We start from the raw sequence: 18,421 nt of genomic DNA, 5'->3' as shown, positions 1-18,421 counted from the left end.
TACGTATATATATATCCATATTAAGAAGTGCCTTGTTTGTATCCTTTCCTTGTGTGTGGCTCATTAGCAGCCGCTGCTGCTGTCCAACCCGTGTCCTCATACCTTCAGTCTCCCCAACGCATATCAATCCCCTCCGGGCTTCCTGGAGTCCCAGCTCCTTCTCCACAAAGAGGCGACAGGGACCATTTGTCTGATCTATATATTGCTGCACCGAGTGTAGCGTGCAGTTTGTCTGGGTCGTTAATTAGCGAGAAAGACGATACTGTTCTGTTCGAGGATTTGTCGTTGTGGAATCTTGCAAACGAAGTCGGAGGGCGATGGGTCGACCCAAAGCCCATCTGGGCTGTATATGTGTGTAACTGAGGAGGCATTAATATTTGGGCTCGATCGTTACACTTCGTAGGGCAATACTACGCCGCTATACTGCCGCTGCCGTGATCGAACGCGTCGTGTGGTGTAGCCTGCTCTTGTACAGTAGTGTGTCCTCTTCTGGCTGTGGTCACAATGCCATCTCTACGGCATTAACGCGACACTAGGAGAAGAGTATCAATCCGTAGAGGCAATGCGACCACAGGCCAGATTGTTTTGAGGCTGTCCTGCTTGGTAACTTTCAAAAAGTTCTTTCTCGCGTTTTTGTGATGTTTTGCGTGGTGGGGGCTAGGGGAGCAGGCAGAAGTCTGCCTTGATAGAAAGCCTTATCGGTGAGCAAGGCTTACTGGTGCCAACACCTCATTGTCTCACCCAGCCCTGCAAATCAAGACTCCACAAAAGGCAACATTGATAATTCCAAGTTCCATGAGATTTTGAATATTGAACAACGATTAAAATTTTTGAAGTTTTGCAATCCCTTTTCCTTTGCTTGCTTACTGAGGCCCACAGCTAGCTAGCGGACAAATCCGAGAAGCGAAAAGTGATTTTCTGATTTTCTGATTTTCGCACTGGCGCCCCGCACACCCCCCCCCCCCTCCTCCCCAAGGCAGAATTCCTAATTAGGGGTATAGCACCCATACGTGACTTTCGGCTTGGATAACGCAATAATAGTAAGGCTGCTTGCTTGTCTAATTAACGAAGTAAGAGCCCATACTACCGCGTAAAATCGTACCAAAATTGGACCGGATAGTATAATATAAAATTAAGTATTTATTACAAATTACTATAGTCAGGTAACCACAGGCTATAAGCCCTTCTAGGATAATGCTATTAACAGGGTCTAATAACTTCCTTAACGTTCCCGAGGTTAGAAATAAGAAAATTAAACTATTAAAATAACTGAAAAGCCGGCTAATTACTTTTTTTTAGTAATTAATTAATAAAATCATATAGAGATAATATTATTCGAGTTTTTTAGTACTTATATTACTAGAAAGTATATTATAATAGTAAAGCATACCCTGAATTTAATTCCTATTAAAATAACTTAATGGATTTTATTAAAATAATACTACGACTTTTAATAAATCTATTACTATATTATAAAGCTATTACTAAATAGGCTTATACGAATATTAATTAAGAAGAAATTACAAATAGATTAAAAGATTTATATAGAATCTCAGTTAATTCGTATATGGTCCAATAGTAACTACAAGAATAGAATATCTAAATATATACTCAAATAGCAGATATACCTTTCCTTTATATACAGATTATAATCCTATATTATCTAGGAGATATAGATAAGGAAATACTTAAGGATCTTGAGGATTACGGTTATATAGCTTTAATTACTAAAGTCATTTATATATATAAGAAGCTTAGTCTTATTTGCTATATAACTATAATAGACAGGCAAGCGGCGGATAAGTAACTATTTATAATACTATAAAGTAAGCTAAATAATAGGCGGGTTACAGGTTATGAATAGTAGTATTTATATATATACTTCCGTTAATAAGGTTTACTAGTAACCCGGTTAGTCTTTTTATACTTTACTATTTCGCCCTAGCTTGGAAAGTTAGGGCCTTATTTACTAATGTATTTTGTTATCTATAGGGAGAGCTTATATATAATATTATAACTCCTGGATCCCGAGGCAATTATACTATAAATATAATAGATATAGTTTAAGAAGGGAGAATATATTATACCTGGGCCGGACTAGATTTAGTTAATTAATAAATATAATAAGCTATTACTATTTAGGATCGAGATATATATTTATATTAATACTTATTTATATAATATTATCTAGATATATATCGGAATCTCTAATTAGATTACCTATTCGGTTATATAGTAATATCTTCAGATTTATACTTAAATAGGCTACTGCCCTTACTTCTTTAGGGCTAATTAAGGCTCTAAATTCCCCCTTATTACCAAAGCACACTTTATATTCTTATAGATAGCTAATTCGTTAGTTATATATATAGAGAACTACTTTATTTCTGGAAAAAGCACCGAGAATTAGCAGATTAAATCCTGGTAATAAGAGCTTTAGAAGAGCTAGCTATACTAGTAGTATATAAGTAATTCCGTTTCCCTATATCTGTCTCTTATTCTTTCTATTATTAGAAGAAAGTATTAGATACTAATAATTATACTGCTTTTTATTAAGGCTATTAGGTCCAGTATTATAGTACCGGATTATATAACTAATTCCGATTAGTATATATAGAACTACTTTTAGGAACTGGCCTATACCGGGAATTATAATTACTAATATCTATAGGACCGGATTATTCTACTAGTACTTTATATATAGTAGATCCAAAACGAGATATATAGGTTTGCGGACTTATAGAATATCTATAGAATTAGAAAAGATAGATCTAGGCCTAATATAGTAGCCAGTAAGCTATTCAGACTATATATAAGGCCCCCAGGCGGGATATAGTACTGGGATTACCCTATAGATATAAAGCTTTATAATATAATCCTTAATAATTACTTAGTTTAGGGTAAGTAATATAATCTTATATAGCTCTATATGGACAGTTTACTTATATACTAATATAGATATTAACAAGTTTCTGCCAAGAGAAATACTAGAATAGTATTATTAGAAGCTTATATCTTATAATATAAATATAACTAATATTTATATAGGAGATACTAATAGAAACGGTAACTAACTATATATTTAAGCTTATTACTAGCTCCGATATATAGTCCGGATATATATAGCCTCAGGGCAGCTACTAATATTAGGAAAGTCCAAGAAGCCGACTAGTAGATATAATACTACTATTATATAAAATAGGATCCTTAAGCAAATTATCCTAATAAATACAGAATATATAAATAATATATAGGCCAGAAAGATACCTATATAGTTCCTAATAGTTTAGGACTTTATCTAGAAATGGCCCTTTATTAGTAATATTTCTAATAATATAAGGTAGTTAAACGAGCCGGTTATAAAGTAACTAGGTATATTAAGATAAATATTATTTATTATTAAATATATTATTTTCGAAATCCCCTTCTTACTTTTAAGAGTAATACTAATAGAATTATTAAGTTTATCTACTATATAAATATTCTATATCCTCAAATTCTTATCTCTTAAAATAGTACTACCGTTTCTCAAAACCTGTCCTAATACTATATACCCTATAGCCGAATACTAGTATAGTAATATCTAATATTACAAGTTCTATTAATCTACTAATAACGAATATAATATAGAGGCTGCCGCTTTACTTGCCCAGAATAGTAATACTAATAAACTTGAACCTTATAGCTCTGGAATTCTGTCCGTATCTACCTCTCTTTTTATATCTGAAATACTTCAGATCCCTAGCTCTTTTTAGTATCCTTATCCTATATCTTTTCTTCCAGGAATATCTATTATATCTATTTCTCTAGTTACTATTACTATATAACCGCCAGATACTAGTTCTATTCTATTCCAGACTCCTCCTGCTCTAATAGCCCTATAATTACTCTCTTCTATATTCCCTTTTATTATAAGCTATATTACTCGACCTAATTACTTTTCTAGTAGTACTTATATTACTATATAAGCTTAACGGGCTATAAATATAAGAGTTACTTAGGCCGCTACCCAGGCTATAGCTTCTTATACTAGTAATAGGCTACCTGGAGCCCTTTAAGATCTTATAAATCAAAATATAGCCGGATCTAGTCTTATAGAATTACAGACCGTAATTTTATAGCTAGTTCTTCGCAAGTAGGTATTTAATAATATAAAGAATTAGAGAGCTAAATAAAGAACTATCTAACTTTCTAAAGAAATCGGTAGTAAGTTTTCTCCTATTTCTTTTACTAGATTCTCTATATGAATTCTAATAGATATTTTTTAATAGGTAGCTTTTAATTTAAAATAAATAATTAAGTCTTTTCTATTCTTTCTAATATAGTTTCTTAGTAGCTACTTCCTTACTTTTCTCTCCGTATTAGCAGACTTATTCGCTATTATTAATTTATTAATAATACAAATAAACTAGTATTCTATACTAGTCCTAATAGTAAAAGAGCCCAGGAACTTATAGTCTTACCAGGTTCTATTTAAACTATCTTTAACCTTTCCTGCTATAGTATATATCTAGGCCCTAAGGGCATCTAAATAATTTTCCTTATTTTATACTAGGATAAGACTTTATATAAAGATATCCGTTTTAAAATTACTTATAAAGAGCTAGAAAATACTTAGAAAAAGACTTTATATAAAGATCTCTATCTTAAAGTTACTTATAAAGAGCTAGAAAATACTTAGAAGATATAGTAATTTGAGGAAATCAAATAATAGACTAAAAAGGCCTAGAGAGCCCAGAAAAGTATTACTTACTAGTATAGATATAAGACTTTGAGAGTAAGGAGGGATCTAATAAACCGGTAAGTAAATAAAGGCATATATATAATCCTTTCTTTTAATTCTGGCTCTTATTCTTTATTTCTTCTATAGACCCTTTTTTGTTTTTAGGTTTAATTAACTTATATATACCAGGATTCTTCTCTATTTACTAACCTCTAGGAGCCGCAAGATAATACAGAAAGTACTACTAAAAGTACTATTAAAGCTAATCCTAATAATAATAATAATAATAATAATAGTAGACTATTAGATCCTTCTTTAATTTTACTATCCTCTCCTCTAGTAAAGGGAACTATAGTTAATCTTATAGACCATATAAGTATTACTCTATAGTAACGGGTATATTAGAGGTATAAATATACTACTTCTTTTCCTTATTAGATATAGAGAATTAATAGATATAATATCTTTAGCTTTATAAGTAAAACCTAAGATACCCGGGCCATTACTAGTACTTTGCCTATTACTCTAGACGGAAGTCTAACTATTATTATTAAACTTCCCAGGCTAATTAACCTTACTTTTCCTAAGTAAACCCATTATATAAGGTCTAATAAATTATATATAAATATCTGCCGAGATTAAGGTAATTAAGAAAAAATAGGCCTAATATCTAATATACTTTTTCCTATATCTTATAATTAGCTTAGTACTATTTTAGATCTTATTTCCTTATAGATATATATATATTTGGAATTTATAATTAATACTTTAAAGTAATACTCTTTAATTAGTTCTTATATAATTTAAAAGTCAGGCTACTAAATTTAATACTTTTATAATACTCAAATCTACCCAAGTTTATAAAGTTTTATAATTATTAGGGCCTTTATAATCCTTTGCCTTTTGAGTTTAATACCTAAATAGTATTATATACTCTGCCTTTAGTATAGAGGAGGCTTCTAAAAGTCTAGGATTATAAAGGGATTTTTATATTAAGGATATATTAAGGATATATTATATTATAATAATAAAATTACAGGTATTTATATATAAATATATAATATATTAGACTAGCTATACTAAAAACCATACTATATCTATATATAAAGTTACTAATTACTTTATATTAATACCGGACCCGTATAGTTATATAATTCCATATAATTAGCTAGCTATAGAAAAGCCCCAAAGCCCGAAACTTATAAAGAATCTCAAGGGCTTTAGGGCTTCCGGACTATTACTAGTACCCGGTACTCTTTAGGAAAAGAGTATAATATATTCTATAATAGGTAACCTATTATAGACTACTTAACCTTTAAGTTAAGCAGGAAATCTAAAGACCGGGCTCGCAATTCAAGTCTTATTAAGGTTATTAAAGTCTTTACTAGCTAGTACTATAGATTTAATAAAAATATTACAGGAATTCTATAGGTTCTATCCTAATTTATCTAGAAAGTATATATAATATATCTTCTTATTTATTCTAATATTTATATATAATTCCTAAGAGCCAAACTATTACCTAAAGAGAGAGTAAGAAGGCTAGACTAATATCTTTAAAAACCAAGGCCTTAATAAGTCTATCTAGAAAAGCTTACTAATTCTTCTAAAAATAACCTAAGAAAAGTTTGAGTTTATTATATATTATAACTCATATAACTAGAGACAGAAACTACTCTAATAGGCCAGAAAGAGTTTCTTATATGGCTTACTTATATAACCAGGGATAGAGACTTGAGTTCATTATATAGAATTACCTATATATAGAAACTTCTATTATAAACTCCTTATTTAGATTAATTAGTTAAACCTATTTTTAATACTAAGTCTTTATTAAGGTAACTTCCTGCTCCTAGAGGCTTTAGATAAAGTAGCTAATAAGTTTCTTAGCTATTAGCTAAGACTTATTAGCTAGAAAATCTATAAGTAGTAGATAAGATTATAAAGCAGAACTCTCCTAACTATAATACTAAAACGTTTTATTATAGTATAAAGTAATTAGATATAGAAGCCCCGTTAAATATAATATATCTCGAACTACAAGTTTATAAAATAGGTATAGGGAGTCTTAGTACTTAACTAGTACTATAATCTAGCCCAAAGGCATCTACTATCCTTTATATCTAATTTAATAGGAATAAGAAGTATTTATACTTTAATTCAAGGAATATTTAGGACTTTTATATAGACTTAGGGCAGCGGTTTACTCTATAGAAAGAGAATAGACCAGAAATACCTATACTATATTAATCTTTAGAAAAGGTTATAGTAAATACTATAACTCCTGAAATACTTTCGAGAAAGCTTTCCCGAACTAAAATAGGCTAGTTTATAATCCCGAAAGATTTATAGAAGTCTTATATATCCGAGAGTATAAGTACTTAAGGTAAATACTATTTGAGTCCTAACCTATAATAAAAGAAAAGTAAAGTATATAAAATAAAATATATAAAGCAAAAGTAAAACAAAATACCCGAATATTTAATAAATAAAAAGCCTAACTATAGGTTATAAGAACCAGTACTAACTAGATATATATATAGTAATATTAAAAGAGAGGTAAGGTAAAAGGAACTAAAAAGTAAATTAGTATATATTCCGTAAAAGCGAATAAGGAAATATCTAAATAGCCTAAAGGCAAGGAGTATATATTAAAGAAGTCGAGATTAGAGAGAGAAGGGCTATTTCCTATAAGAATAAGTTAGTATATATTCCAAGACAAAGAATAGAAGTATTTAGTAGTAGCCCGAAGACTTTTATAAGTATTAAAGGAAGAGAGGAGGTATTAAAGTTCGGAGGGATCTAAACAGGAATTAGCTTCTTTTTTGGAAGTTCGAGAGAGGATATTCCCAAAGGGCCCGAAGGTATAAGAGATATTAGAAAAGGGAAGAAGGAGATATTAGAAAAGGAGAGAAGGAGATATTAGAAAAGGAGAGAAGAGATCTAAAATTTAGCTTTCTAAAGAGCAAATAGATTAAAGACTTATAATATAGGAGTTCTGGATAAAAGTAACCCGGAAGTAGTAGTCAGGTACTAGCTTTTGGTATTATTAGTAGAAGTATTAAAGGAGGAGGGATTCGGAAGAGAAGAGAAAGGTTATAAGGTAGTTAGATATTAGCTCTTAGTATTAATAGAAGAAGTATTAAAGGAGAAGAAGTAAGAAAGAGGGGTTCGGAAGAGAAGTAAGGAGAAGAGATAAGGAGGAATAAGGAGGAGGAGAGGAAAGTTATAAGGCAATTAGATACTAGCTTTTAGTATTAATAGAGGTATTAATAAAGGTATTAATAAAGGTATTAATAGAGAAGGTATTAGTAGAGGGCAAAAGCTCTTAATATTAATAGTAAAGTCGAAAAAATATAGAAAAAGAATAGAGATTTTAGAGTAAAGATAGAATAAAATTATAGTTTTATAGAAAATAAAGTTACTAGTATAGGATAGTTATATTATTATATAATTCCATATTTACTTTTACTATTTATTAAGGATATATATCTTTTAGGAAAAAGTATTACTTAGAATTCTTAAGCCTCTTTAATTTAATAACTATATATTCGAAAAATAAGAAATAAATATAATTATATATACTAGAATAAGGGAATTCTTCTTATCCAAAAATTATAATTATAGTATTACTAAATATAAAGATATAGAAGTTTATATAATAAGCTATATATAGAGATTTAAGAAGATTTAAATTACCTCGAATTATTTATAATTAGTAAAGTAAATTAGCTAATTATACGAATTAAATATAGTTTAATTATTATTAGTATACCTTAGCTTTTGCAAATTAGTAAGAGAAAGAATATTTATATCTTTATCTTTATAACTATAATACCTAAAATTATAATTTTTTTAATATTTAAATATACTTAATCTAGGACTATTAAGTACTAATATTTCTATTTTCAGGCATTATTTATTATAAATTTATTCGGATTTAAATAATTATATTAAATATATATTTTTATATCCTAAAGGTAAATAATAAAGATATAGCTATACTAGCTTTAACCTTAGCCTTAACCTTAACCTTAACCTCCTTCCGAAAACAACTTTAATTCCGATATATAATACTATTATTAAAGCTTTTCTTTATTAAAGATATATTAAATATGGCTTTAGGTAGTAGCTCTAGTAAAGGCAAAAGCGGTAGAAAAGGCAATAAAGCTATAAATAAGCAAAAAGATAATATTTATAATATATTCTCTGATAATCCAGACTCAGTCTATAATATCCTCTCCTATTAATACGTTTAACTAATAAACCCCTCTACTCCTCGACCTCCTCCTTATATATAACCTCCTCCTCTTCCGTAATAATACTTTAATCTCCTTATACTATCCAATAATACTACTAAAGTAGTAAAGCGAATTAATAATAAGGCTAAAGTTAGAGAGATAGAGCTATACTAGGGCAGGAAGCTAAAGGAATTAGAGAAAGGCAAGGCAAATCTAGAGGCAAGCTTAGTATATTACTTTGTAGAACCGAATTCTCTTAAGCTTATTATGCTACTTATAGTAATAAGAAAAGAGACCGAGAGAGGCCCTTTCAATATTATAATATAGTTATGGGGGGGGTGTGGAGTGATTTTTTTTTTTTCATGTCGTATGTGCGGAATAAGAGCTGATGAGGATTGGGGGGGAATCGAACGCACCAGGCATTCCGTTTAGGGTACCTAATGCTCCGTGTAGAGATAGAGGGAATGAGAGACATAGGAGGCATGATGGATATAATGAGCTTAATAGATATAGAGGAAGCAGGGGAAGAGGAGATCATAGGAGTGGGAGGAGACGATATTGGAGGAAGGGATAATGGAAGACTGGAATATAGACAGAAATATGAGCGAAAGATATAGAATATCCGCCAGCTCCGAAACCATATTTCCCAAAACGTCTATATCTCATTCCGAAAGGTCTGAACCATCCTAATCATAATTCAATTACCTTTCATATCTGAAATGATAATAATAATATAGATATTAAATATATTCATGATAGTTTAAGCGGAAGATATTGATAGGGCGCGAAAATCAGAAAATCAGAAAATCACTTTTCGCTTCTCGGATTTGTCCGCTAGCCCGCTAATGGCCTCAGTATTGCTGCACCGAGTACCCAGCATGTCACCACCAAGTTTCTCTCCAGTTCGTCCTCCCCGCGCTGCCGTGCGATTGGTTCTTAGCAGCGAGAAAGAGATGCATCCGTCAATGTCCCTCAAGCACTCTCCGTCTGCAAGCTCTCAGGCATCCTCTGAACTTACTTTGTTCAAACAAGCTACTGGTATTCAACAAGACCTTGCATCTCAACCTCGTAGACTATCGATACCCTTCAGCCTCTGTAACGCAATTCTCGGCATAGTTGGGCTGATTTTAGCAACGTGCTTCGGAGTTGTCACGATTGTGCAGACGAATACAGCAAATAGAGAAGCGAGACTGGCAAATCAGATTGCGTGGAATTCGATGATGCTGAGTGGATTTCAGACGTGCACCCAGAGTCCTGATCTAGTTTGTCGATCTTTTGAAGTCAGTATCAAGTTAAATTTCTAACTGGGTGTAGGACGTACAGAACTCTGATTACTGCAAGTCGTTAGTCGGTAATGCAAACTTCAACTTTATGAGTTTGTGGAATGGGACTATGGAGTTGAGCGGCTTTTTTGAGAAAAGGGGGCTTGGACTCGTGACAGACCGATGCTCGAGCCCTAGTAGGGGGAATTGGACAGTCTATCCTAGGAGGGATATCATGCGCTGGTTTGCTCCCTTGGTTGTATCAGGTGTTGTAATGCTTGCCGTATTTCAGTGGGTGCTTTTTCCGGGGCCCCTCGCTAGGAAGATCTGGAGGGCGTTGGAAAGAGATGAAGTTTTGGTATTGGTATTCATTTGTATGTCGTTTTGCTATCTGTCATAACTTCGGAAACGGGTGGAATGAGGCGTCCGATTGAAGGGTGTATCAAATGAAGGTGTATTATTCTCTGCCAAAGAAAGACGCCAAACTCCAGGGAGCGAAATGCAGTCCAGTAAGGCAAGTATGAACCCAGAAGTACAATTGTTCCCACCTCGACACCACCCCAGCACCGCAATGCACCCCATTCCTGGCCCAACCCAAAATAAAACAAACACCAATCTCTCAACTCAACTAACCCTTCCTAACCTCGCCGTTCCCCTCAACATCCTTCCCCTTCCCCTTCCCCTTCCCCTCCACACTCTCCCCCTCCTTCTTATTCTCCGGGTTCAACGGCTTACTCGCATCATACCCCACACTCTTCACAATGCCCAGTCCTTTCGTCCGTCCCTCTCGAAAGAGTAATCGATCACCAGGAGCAAGGTATTCCGGTCTCTGGACGAAGCGGAACGCGACCGTTGCTCTGTCGCCTGTGCGGATATAGGAGCGGTCGATATCGATTATGGCGCAAGTTTGGGAGACGGGCCCGACGTGGAGCATGGCTTGGTATTTGGTTTTTATGGTTGTTGCATGGGAGAGGATTAGCACTATAATGGGCTATTAGCAGATTAGGGGCGGGAAGTTAGAGGTGAATAATCTCACCCTCAGCAACAAACTCGCGGTACACTTTTGGTGCGTTCTGTTCGAGCTTTGGCAGCACGACCATTCCTTTCCGTACATCCTTTCTTCTCACTCGCCTAAGCGCGAAAGATGCAGATTGTCCCGCCGATGCAGCAGGAACAGATATCCGTTTCCGCTCGATGGATCGGATTGTCGTGGTTGTGAATTGGCCGAGGGAGTCTGGTCCGATGAGCACAGTGTCACTGGCGTGGATGACTCCGCTTTTGACGATTCCAGACACGACGGTCCCGACGAAAGGGACGGAGAAGGTGTCGTTGACATGGAACTCGAAAGGGGCTTCTGCATCATAGTGTCCGTGATGAGGGAGGATGTTCAAGAAAGAACGGACGAGATCGAGTGATTCTCCTGTGACGTTGGAGACTTGGAAGATTGGGCAGATTCGCTGGGAGACGAATTGAGTGGCGGTGTTGATGCATTCTTCTTTGTTCTTGATGAAGATTGGGATTTTGCGAGCGCCTGGAGATTTGAGGATTCGGGTGATTTGCTGGATGGTTTGCTCGAGAATCTGTGGTGGACAGATATCGATTTTAGTGATGACGACCATGACTGGGACATTGAGTGCCAATGCAATCCCCAGATGCTCTTTGCTCATTCCGATCAGCCCGTTATTCGCAGCTACCATCAGCAAACAGTAATTTGGGCTGGAAGAAAGCAGACCGAAGACAGTAGTACGAAGGTAACGTTCGTGTCCAGCCAAATCCGTGAACGTGATGACTTTCGCGGAGCGTTTCCCAATCTCCTCCCATGACAGTTTCCGTCCTGGAACTTCTGCAGCAACCACTTTCCCCATAGTATCAAATCCCATAATCTCCATCCCAACGGAACTGGTCCGTCCACTCTCAATTTCATGTTTATGCCGAAAGAGGTTGACTCTCGCCTTCCCTCTCCCATCATCCAATCCGCCTTTCACAAGGACACCGAGCATGGTGGATTTCCCTGCGTCCACATTCCCCACGACCGCAATGCGCGTCTCAATGACTTCCTCGACCGTAGCAGGATGCTGTCTCACCAGCACTTTCCCACTACAATCTTTCTCTTTCTCACTTGCTGCGCTCTCTGCCTCCTCTTCCCCACCAACATGCTTCGTCAACAGCACCTGACAATCAGCCCTGACTTTCCCCGCCGCCTCCCTCAGCCTCTTTAACGCCACATCCCACTCATCTTTACTCAATCCCATCGAATCACCATTATTCTCAAACCCAATCTCAAATACCGTCTCGCCATGTCCCTCTTCTACCCTGGCTTCGAGGAGTTTGACGAGTTTGGAAAATGTATCATCGTTGTGCGTGAGCAGGAGCTCTTTTAGACGGACGGAAGGGGAGGTGTCTGCAAGGTTGAGGCCATTGAGGATGTCGTCGAGCTCGGCGTGCTCATTGACCGCGGAGGTGGAGGTTGAGGCTGTGGCCGTGGAGGGGTAGCGCAGTGCTTGCTGCTTCTCGACGTAGTCGGCGAATTCGCTCAATGCCTGATGGGAATTGATTAGCTAGTATTTGTTGGTTAGAGGATGGAGAAAGAGGTACGGATTCGCCTTTCCGCCGCTCATGAGGGAGCTGTTTGCCTTTCGTTGCCATAATTGAGGCAGTTGACGGCTTGGCAAGGCGTGGGGTGGGATGGCTCTTTAGTGTATTCGTAGGATCATTTGGTCTGATTCTATGATTTCAATTTAGTGTAGAGTGAATTGTTATTGTATCTGCATTGTTCGGAGTGTATTGGATGATGTGGAGGTGTTTGGAGGGGGGGCATCGTTTATAAAGAAGTGATGACTCCTTCGGTCTGGGGAAGCTTTATCGATAAGGAGTCGTGATTCATCGAACTTGAGTCACGTTGCAAACTTGCAATGCCACAAAAATAGAGTGTTGGCTGCAAGAAAGCTAATTGCGCAAGATATATCCAGTGTGCCCTGTTAATGGAGTCTTTGATTTGGTATGTGGCATGGTACGCGGATGGGTTGATACGGCTCCTGGTGAAAGTGACAACTAGCCTCAACCCCGACCCCTAGAATGTTCTGCAATGTGCCTTTTGGTTATCCTGCAAACTCGTAATGACCCAGACCTTTCTGCTGGTGTTTCCCCATAGTACTGCTTTTGATATTCGGCTCTCATGATGGTGCTTGAGGGGATATGAGGACAACACTGTCTCCTACACAGGATTAGCAGTGCTCAAGCCAAGGGCATAGTTGCATAGAGCCCCAGGACATACCTCTGACAAACAGCATCTCTGATTTCTTGTGTATTGTCTGCAGAAGTCTTAGCAAGCTTTGCATCTGCGCGCCATAGTTTCGAAATCTACCCTCACGGTCTCTTCCTCGTCTTCATCTTCCTCCACCACATAGATTGTCTCCTCTACATCGCCTAGCACCAAATTGCAATGGCTATCGTATGCCTATAGAGCTATCAGCGGAGTCCATCGAGGGCAGATGCGAGAACATACGTGCAGCCTGCCCTTTAATTCGCGGTCCCCCCTCAGTTTCACGAAAACAATCTCGTCGAGGCATAGGCGCACCAAGTCCAAAGGCTCCGCGGGAGCAGATGCTCCATCATCGACATCCGCCATGGCTCGTAGAATTGGAGTTGGTTGGTAGAGAGTGTGTTTGTCGTTGCGGATGTTGACTTTGATTGTCCCTTCTGCGAGTCAACATCCCTGCCGGAACTTGCCGACATTTATTTTGCAGGATCTCTTTAAGGTTTGCGTCCCGAGAGCCCAGAGGAGCATCGACCTTCTCCACACCTTTGAATCGCGTCCTTCACATCAAAATGAGTAGGTATCGATAGCCCATGAGCACACTCTTTCTCAAGTTTGAGGCAATTGAGTCTCGGATCGCCTCTTATTCCTGTCCGCGAGGGATTCCGGGTCGCGTGCATGCTCTGAGGTTGCGGAGATGCATTCGGAACAACGGTCGTCGACAATCTGCAGCCGTGGGAGAACGATTACCTGCTCACGAGAGCGAGACTCGACTGGACCTGGGTCAGGAAACGTTAGAAGATAACAGAGACACCGTTGGAGGGCTGAGGATATCAGTTGGAAATGGATCGAAGCCTGAGGTGCAAGAGCAGGAGGTCCCGAAGCCACGGATACAAGCCGAAGCACTTAGTCTAAGGGTCGGGACTGCTCACACATGGAGACGGTTGGAAAGACGATTCGGGCGAGAATTCGGGCCTCAGGTGCAGGGTGATATGTTTCGACCGCCGCTCAACCAAGATGGAATCGATGAACCCACCGAAGACGAAGCTGCAGTGTACTTTGCATTAAGGACTGGCAATCCCCATATTATTCTGAGGGCCCTTGCGGATCACGCGAAGATGGTCGGCTTCTATAACACCCGTTCACTTGTGATATCGATGCCTCCTGCTACCTTTTCCGAGGTCTTGCGATGCTTGGATCCAAAACATTTTGTTGGCCGATACCAGGAATTGCACAAGGAATTGAGTCCCCGTTTGGTGAAGAAGCTCGGACCATCTGAAGCTATTAACCTACAAGGTGGATATTACAAGTTCTGCATTTTATTCCTCGACCATGTCAAGAGTATTTTGGAAGCACGGCAGTGGGAGTACCCATCTACTCTTTCAGACTACAAGTATCTCCTCAGGTGTGCACGAGCAACAGGAAATCCGGATTTGGCCGAATATGTTTGGACGAGATTGACCGCTCGGAAGGAGGATGACAAGGTAACCCCCGAATTACCCTCCCCAGACGTCGATTGCTACAACTCCTACCTATGGATCAAATGCTGGAATGACACCACAAATCCTCTTCTCAGATTCAGGCTCAGGGTTATCCCTGAAAATTTTGCACCCCGAGCTTGGGAAAATTCTCCCTATACCTTGAAAGGGCACCAGGTGGGAGGGAGCTCGGGTATCAGAGCCCAAGTAGCCCTGCACTTCCGCAACATGGTCGAAGCTGGAATTTCTGGAAATGAGGAAACTTTCTGTCTGATGATGGTCTCCAACGCCCGTGAGGGTGAGATGTCTGCGGTAGCCTCGATCCTCCGGCGCGTCTGGAATATCGATGTACAACAATTGCTGACTTCAAATGATTCGGAACTTTCGCCCCCCAAAAGTTACGGTCGCCACTCTCCATTTTATCCAACTGGCATGTTGCTTTACAGTATTGCCCATGCCTTTGGTATCAACAACCAAATCCCGGCAGCTCTTCGGTTGATTGACTACATTTCTGGCCAGTACTCGATCCCGATTCCGACTAATGTCTGGAACGAGCTCCTCATGTGGACCTTTGTCATTTCCATGAGACCCCATACAAGGAGACGTCACGGCGAACCAGTGAACACTGGCAAAGAAATCGGCCAGCTTCCTCCCGAGGCAGTCACTAGCCTCTGGGACACGATGATCTCGAAGCCATATAATGTGAAGCCAACGCTAGAGATGTACAACCGACTGATAATTAATCTGCATCACCGAAAACGATATGGAGAAATGCAAATTCGGATGGAGGAAGCTCGCCGCGTTCTCAAAGACGGCGTTAGGAAACTTTCCCACATGCAAGGAATCTACAATGCCACCACACGTCGGCCAAGCCCAGCACATCTAGCAGAGCGACGAATGCGGGACTTGATCTTGGCACGGCTTCGTGTCAGAAGGAATAGAAAGTACGCTGAGCGTTGGGTGCGATTGCTCATCATCCAAGGCAGCCAGAGTTTGAAATATGCCGAAGGATGGTCAGACCAAAATCTCCCGAACATCTTTAAGAACTGGTCGCTTTTCCTGCCAGACAAGCTCCGTTACCCTATTCGATCTGGTGAGGTGTCATTCAAGAGTGGCTCTAAGGAGCAGAGGATATCGCGATATTCCAGGAAGATCAAAAGAAGCCGCCACGTAGAAAGCAGGGGGTTGAGGAAACGGAAGAGCATAATTTTTAGGTTTGCGGAATCACACCGACTTCCCTTCGCGGGCGGGGAAGAGATAGGAGATGGACGTGGATGAACATAAGGCGCCTGTACAGGATGAACTTGGTAATGCATCAAATGGTGGAATGATGGACGGTATATGTGTACAACAGTTTGTACATCAACTACACGGACTTCTGTACAAAATATGCAAATTTGGCTCTACTGATTATCTGAAGATTTATGGTCGCCTTAACTACTTCCATTACGGCAAGTGTGGACTTTCCCCTGCTCCTTGCTCCCAATCTGCTTAATGGAGCAAACCCTTTTCAGACTCGAGAACACAACAGGGAGCCTTGTGCTAGCGGCAGCGTGCTGCTCAGTCTCGTTGCTCCGCCTCGAGCCCCAGCAGCCCAACACTGTAAATCGGGCGAAAACCCGACAACTCATCACACGAAGTTCGCTCTTAGGTTAAGAAGACTTTTATCATCGACCCTCCAACGTAGAGCCACTGTTTCTCGATACAGAGTGGCGAAGAAATTTGTCAGAGCGCAGTTCAAAGCTCCAATGGGCTGCTGATGGGACTGTTTACCCCCTGAGCAAAGCTGTGCCTTCAGGACTAAAGCTCCCGGGATATTCGATGATTTGATACCTAGGGAATCTATAGTAATTATATGGGACAAAAGTTCATGCTCTTTCAGAGTCAAGACCTTGACGGTGTCTCACCATTCCCTGGGCGCCTCTAGGCGACCATCGCCTTTTGACAAGCCCTCCCCTCATCTTGCGTTTCATTCCCACACGTGGATGGGTTTTGTTAGCTTCTCGGATAATTGTCTTCCTACCTATAAGTTTTCGTGAACTGGCTGCAGTGTGGCTTACGCTCTGCGCCAAAAAGGGGCCTCACGGTAACCAGCTCGCTTGGCAAGGGGGCAAGAAGCCCAGAAGCCTCTGCGGCTGAAGGTGCGGCTCCATTTCATCGGTTTGCCCCTGCATAATTCCCCGCAACCTGGATCATCGAGCCTTTGACTCCTTCTAACTTCTAAGCCCCTAAGTTAACCCTAATTCGATTTTTGGGCTCGAGAAATCGGTGTTCCCGATGTTGCGAGTAGAGCTTGTCCACGCTCCAGTTGCAGCGTCGCAAGCTGCTGGCTTGCAGATCCAGCCAGATTTAATCGGGTTAAGTCTAGGTAATTCCGCTTTTGGAACGCGGTTAAACGGCTGTGGAGCCTCGGAGGCCGAACCAGTCCACGAATAATTTCGTACTTGACCCTTTCCTCCCTAGGCGAGCCTAAACGCCCTAGCAATTCCAAAAAGAAATGAGAGACTCGGAAAGTAACCTGGAGCCGAGCTAAGAGACATCGCTGGAGTCTATTAAATTGAATTTCTGATGCGGGTTAGTAGATATCTGCTCAATGCTAGTCGCTAGCAGAGATGGAATTCCAAAAACATTCTTCTCCACGTCGGAAGGATGGACTAGAAGTATAAGTACATGACTCTTGCCTTTTCTTTCCTCACCACCGATCGTCGTTTACATCGCACAGTCTTTTTATTTTATTTTTTAGAAACAGCCTCTCTGCTTGTCCCGTCATGAAGTCCTCTCTCTTCCTCGGAAGCGCTTTTACTTCAATTGTTCTGGCAGATGTCTGCAACCGTGACAACGTCTTGAGATGTCTTGTTGCAAGCTCCGCTGACCAAAAGTGTCACCGCCACAGCTCCGACTTCAACCTCAATAGTTACCTCACTCACTTCGACTGCCGTCTCAACCACCCTGTTAACCACTACGACCACCACCGCAACCGCACCAGCAGTCACCACCACCTGTACAGATGTTTTTGGAGGCTCGCACAAGTACACTCGCTACTACAAAGGCAGCGGCTTCACCGAGAACAACAACAACCCCGGTAACCCAGGCGACAACTCCTCACGCCCTCCAGTATCTAACCAACTAACGAAAAACAGCTATATACAGGAACAGGTATGTACAGGAAGTGGTGCAGGGCACCAGGGTAAGGTGGGTGGTCGAAAAGTGCTCTGAAGAGTGCAAGAGTGCTTGAGCAAGTAAGGAGAGCAGAGAAGGGGCCAGAGGCCCCTTTTATGCTCTTCCTCGCTGGCGCTCAGACTTCCTCCGATCTTCAGAGAAAAGCTCGCTAAGGCAGTGCTAGAGCAAGAACCTTACTTAATTAGGCTAGACTATCACGTGCTGTAGTCACGTGTATATTAATCAAGGTATTCATAAATAATCATGATTAATTATTCTAATCTAATCAAATTATATAAGTA

General features: G+C 39.3%; 4 protein-coding genes across 4 annotated transcripts; 2 read left to right on the top strand and 2 right to left on the bottom strand.

Moving 5' to 3' along the window:
- Positions 1 to 10,561: 10,561 nt before the first annotated feature.
- K444DRAFT_416452 (P-loop containing nucleoside triphosphate hydrolase protein) lies at positions 10,562 to 13,122 on the bottom strand. The gene is made up of 3 exons (XM_024872665.1): positions 12,822 to 13,122; positions 11,263 to 12,766; positions 10,562 to 11,207 (listed from the first exon to the last, which is right to left on the bottom strand). The coding sequence occupies exons 1-3, from the start codon at positions 12,870 to 12,872 to the stop codon at positions 10,855 to 10,857; spliced, it is 1,908 nt and encodes a 635-aa protein (XP_024735702.1). The 5' UTR covers positions 12,873 to 13,122; the 3' UTR covers positions 10,562 to 10,854.
- A 277-nt stretch (positions 13,123 to 13,399) lies between these two features.
- K444DRAFT_530497 (LSM-domain-containing protein) lies at positions 13,400 to 13,854 on the bottom strand (the record flags this gene model as incomplete). Its single annotated transcript, XM_024874908.1, has 4 exons — positions 13,400 to 13,440; positions 13,501 to 13,537; positions 13,591 to 13,683; positions 13,732 to 13,854. The coding sequence occupies 4 exons, from the start codon at positions 13,852 to 13,854 to the stop codon at positions 13,400 to 13,402; spliced, it is 294 nt and encodes a 97-aa protein (XP_024735701.1).
- Positions 13,855 to 14,624: 770 nt separating this feature from the next.
- K444DRAFT_507913 (uncharacterized protein) lies at positions 14,625 to 16,067 on the top strand (the record flags this gene model as incomplete). The annotated part of the gene is made up of 1 exon (XM_024873407.1): positions 14,625 to 16,067. A coding segment is annotated over one exon (1,443 nt), but the record flags the coding sequence as incomplete, so codon positions are not given.
- A 1,548-nt stretch (positions 16,068 to 17,615) lies between these two features.
- Positions 17,616 to 18,221, top strand: K444DRAFT_613615 (uncharacterized protein). Its single transcript, XM_024880387.1, has one exon. It carries the CDS (start codon positions 17,729 to 17,731, stop codon positions 18,044 to 18,046), a length of 318 nt encoding a protein of 105 aa, XP_024735699.1. The 5' UTR covers positions 17,616 to 17,728; the 3' UTR covers positions 18,047 to 18,221.
- Positions 18,222 to 18,421: the final 200 nt, after the last annotated feature.

This window comes from Hyaloscypha bicolor, assembly GCF_002865645.1.
Source record: "Hyaloscypha bicolor E unplaced genomic scaffold K444scaffold_87, whole genome shotgun sequence".
NCBI lineage: Eukaryota > Fungi > Ascomycota > Leotiomycetes > Helotiales > Hyaloscyphaceae > Hyaloscypha > Hyaloscypha bicolor.
The sequence above is the reverse complement of the archived record's forward strand: the minus strand, read 5'-3'. Positions and strand labels throughout refer to the sequence as shown.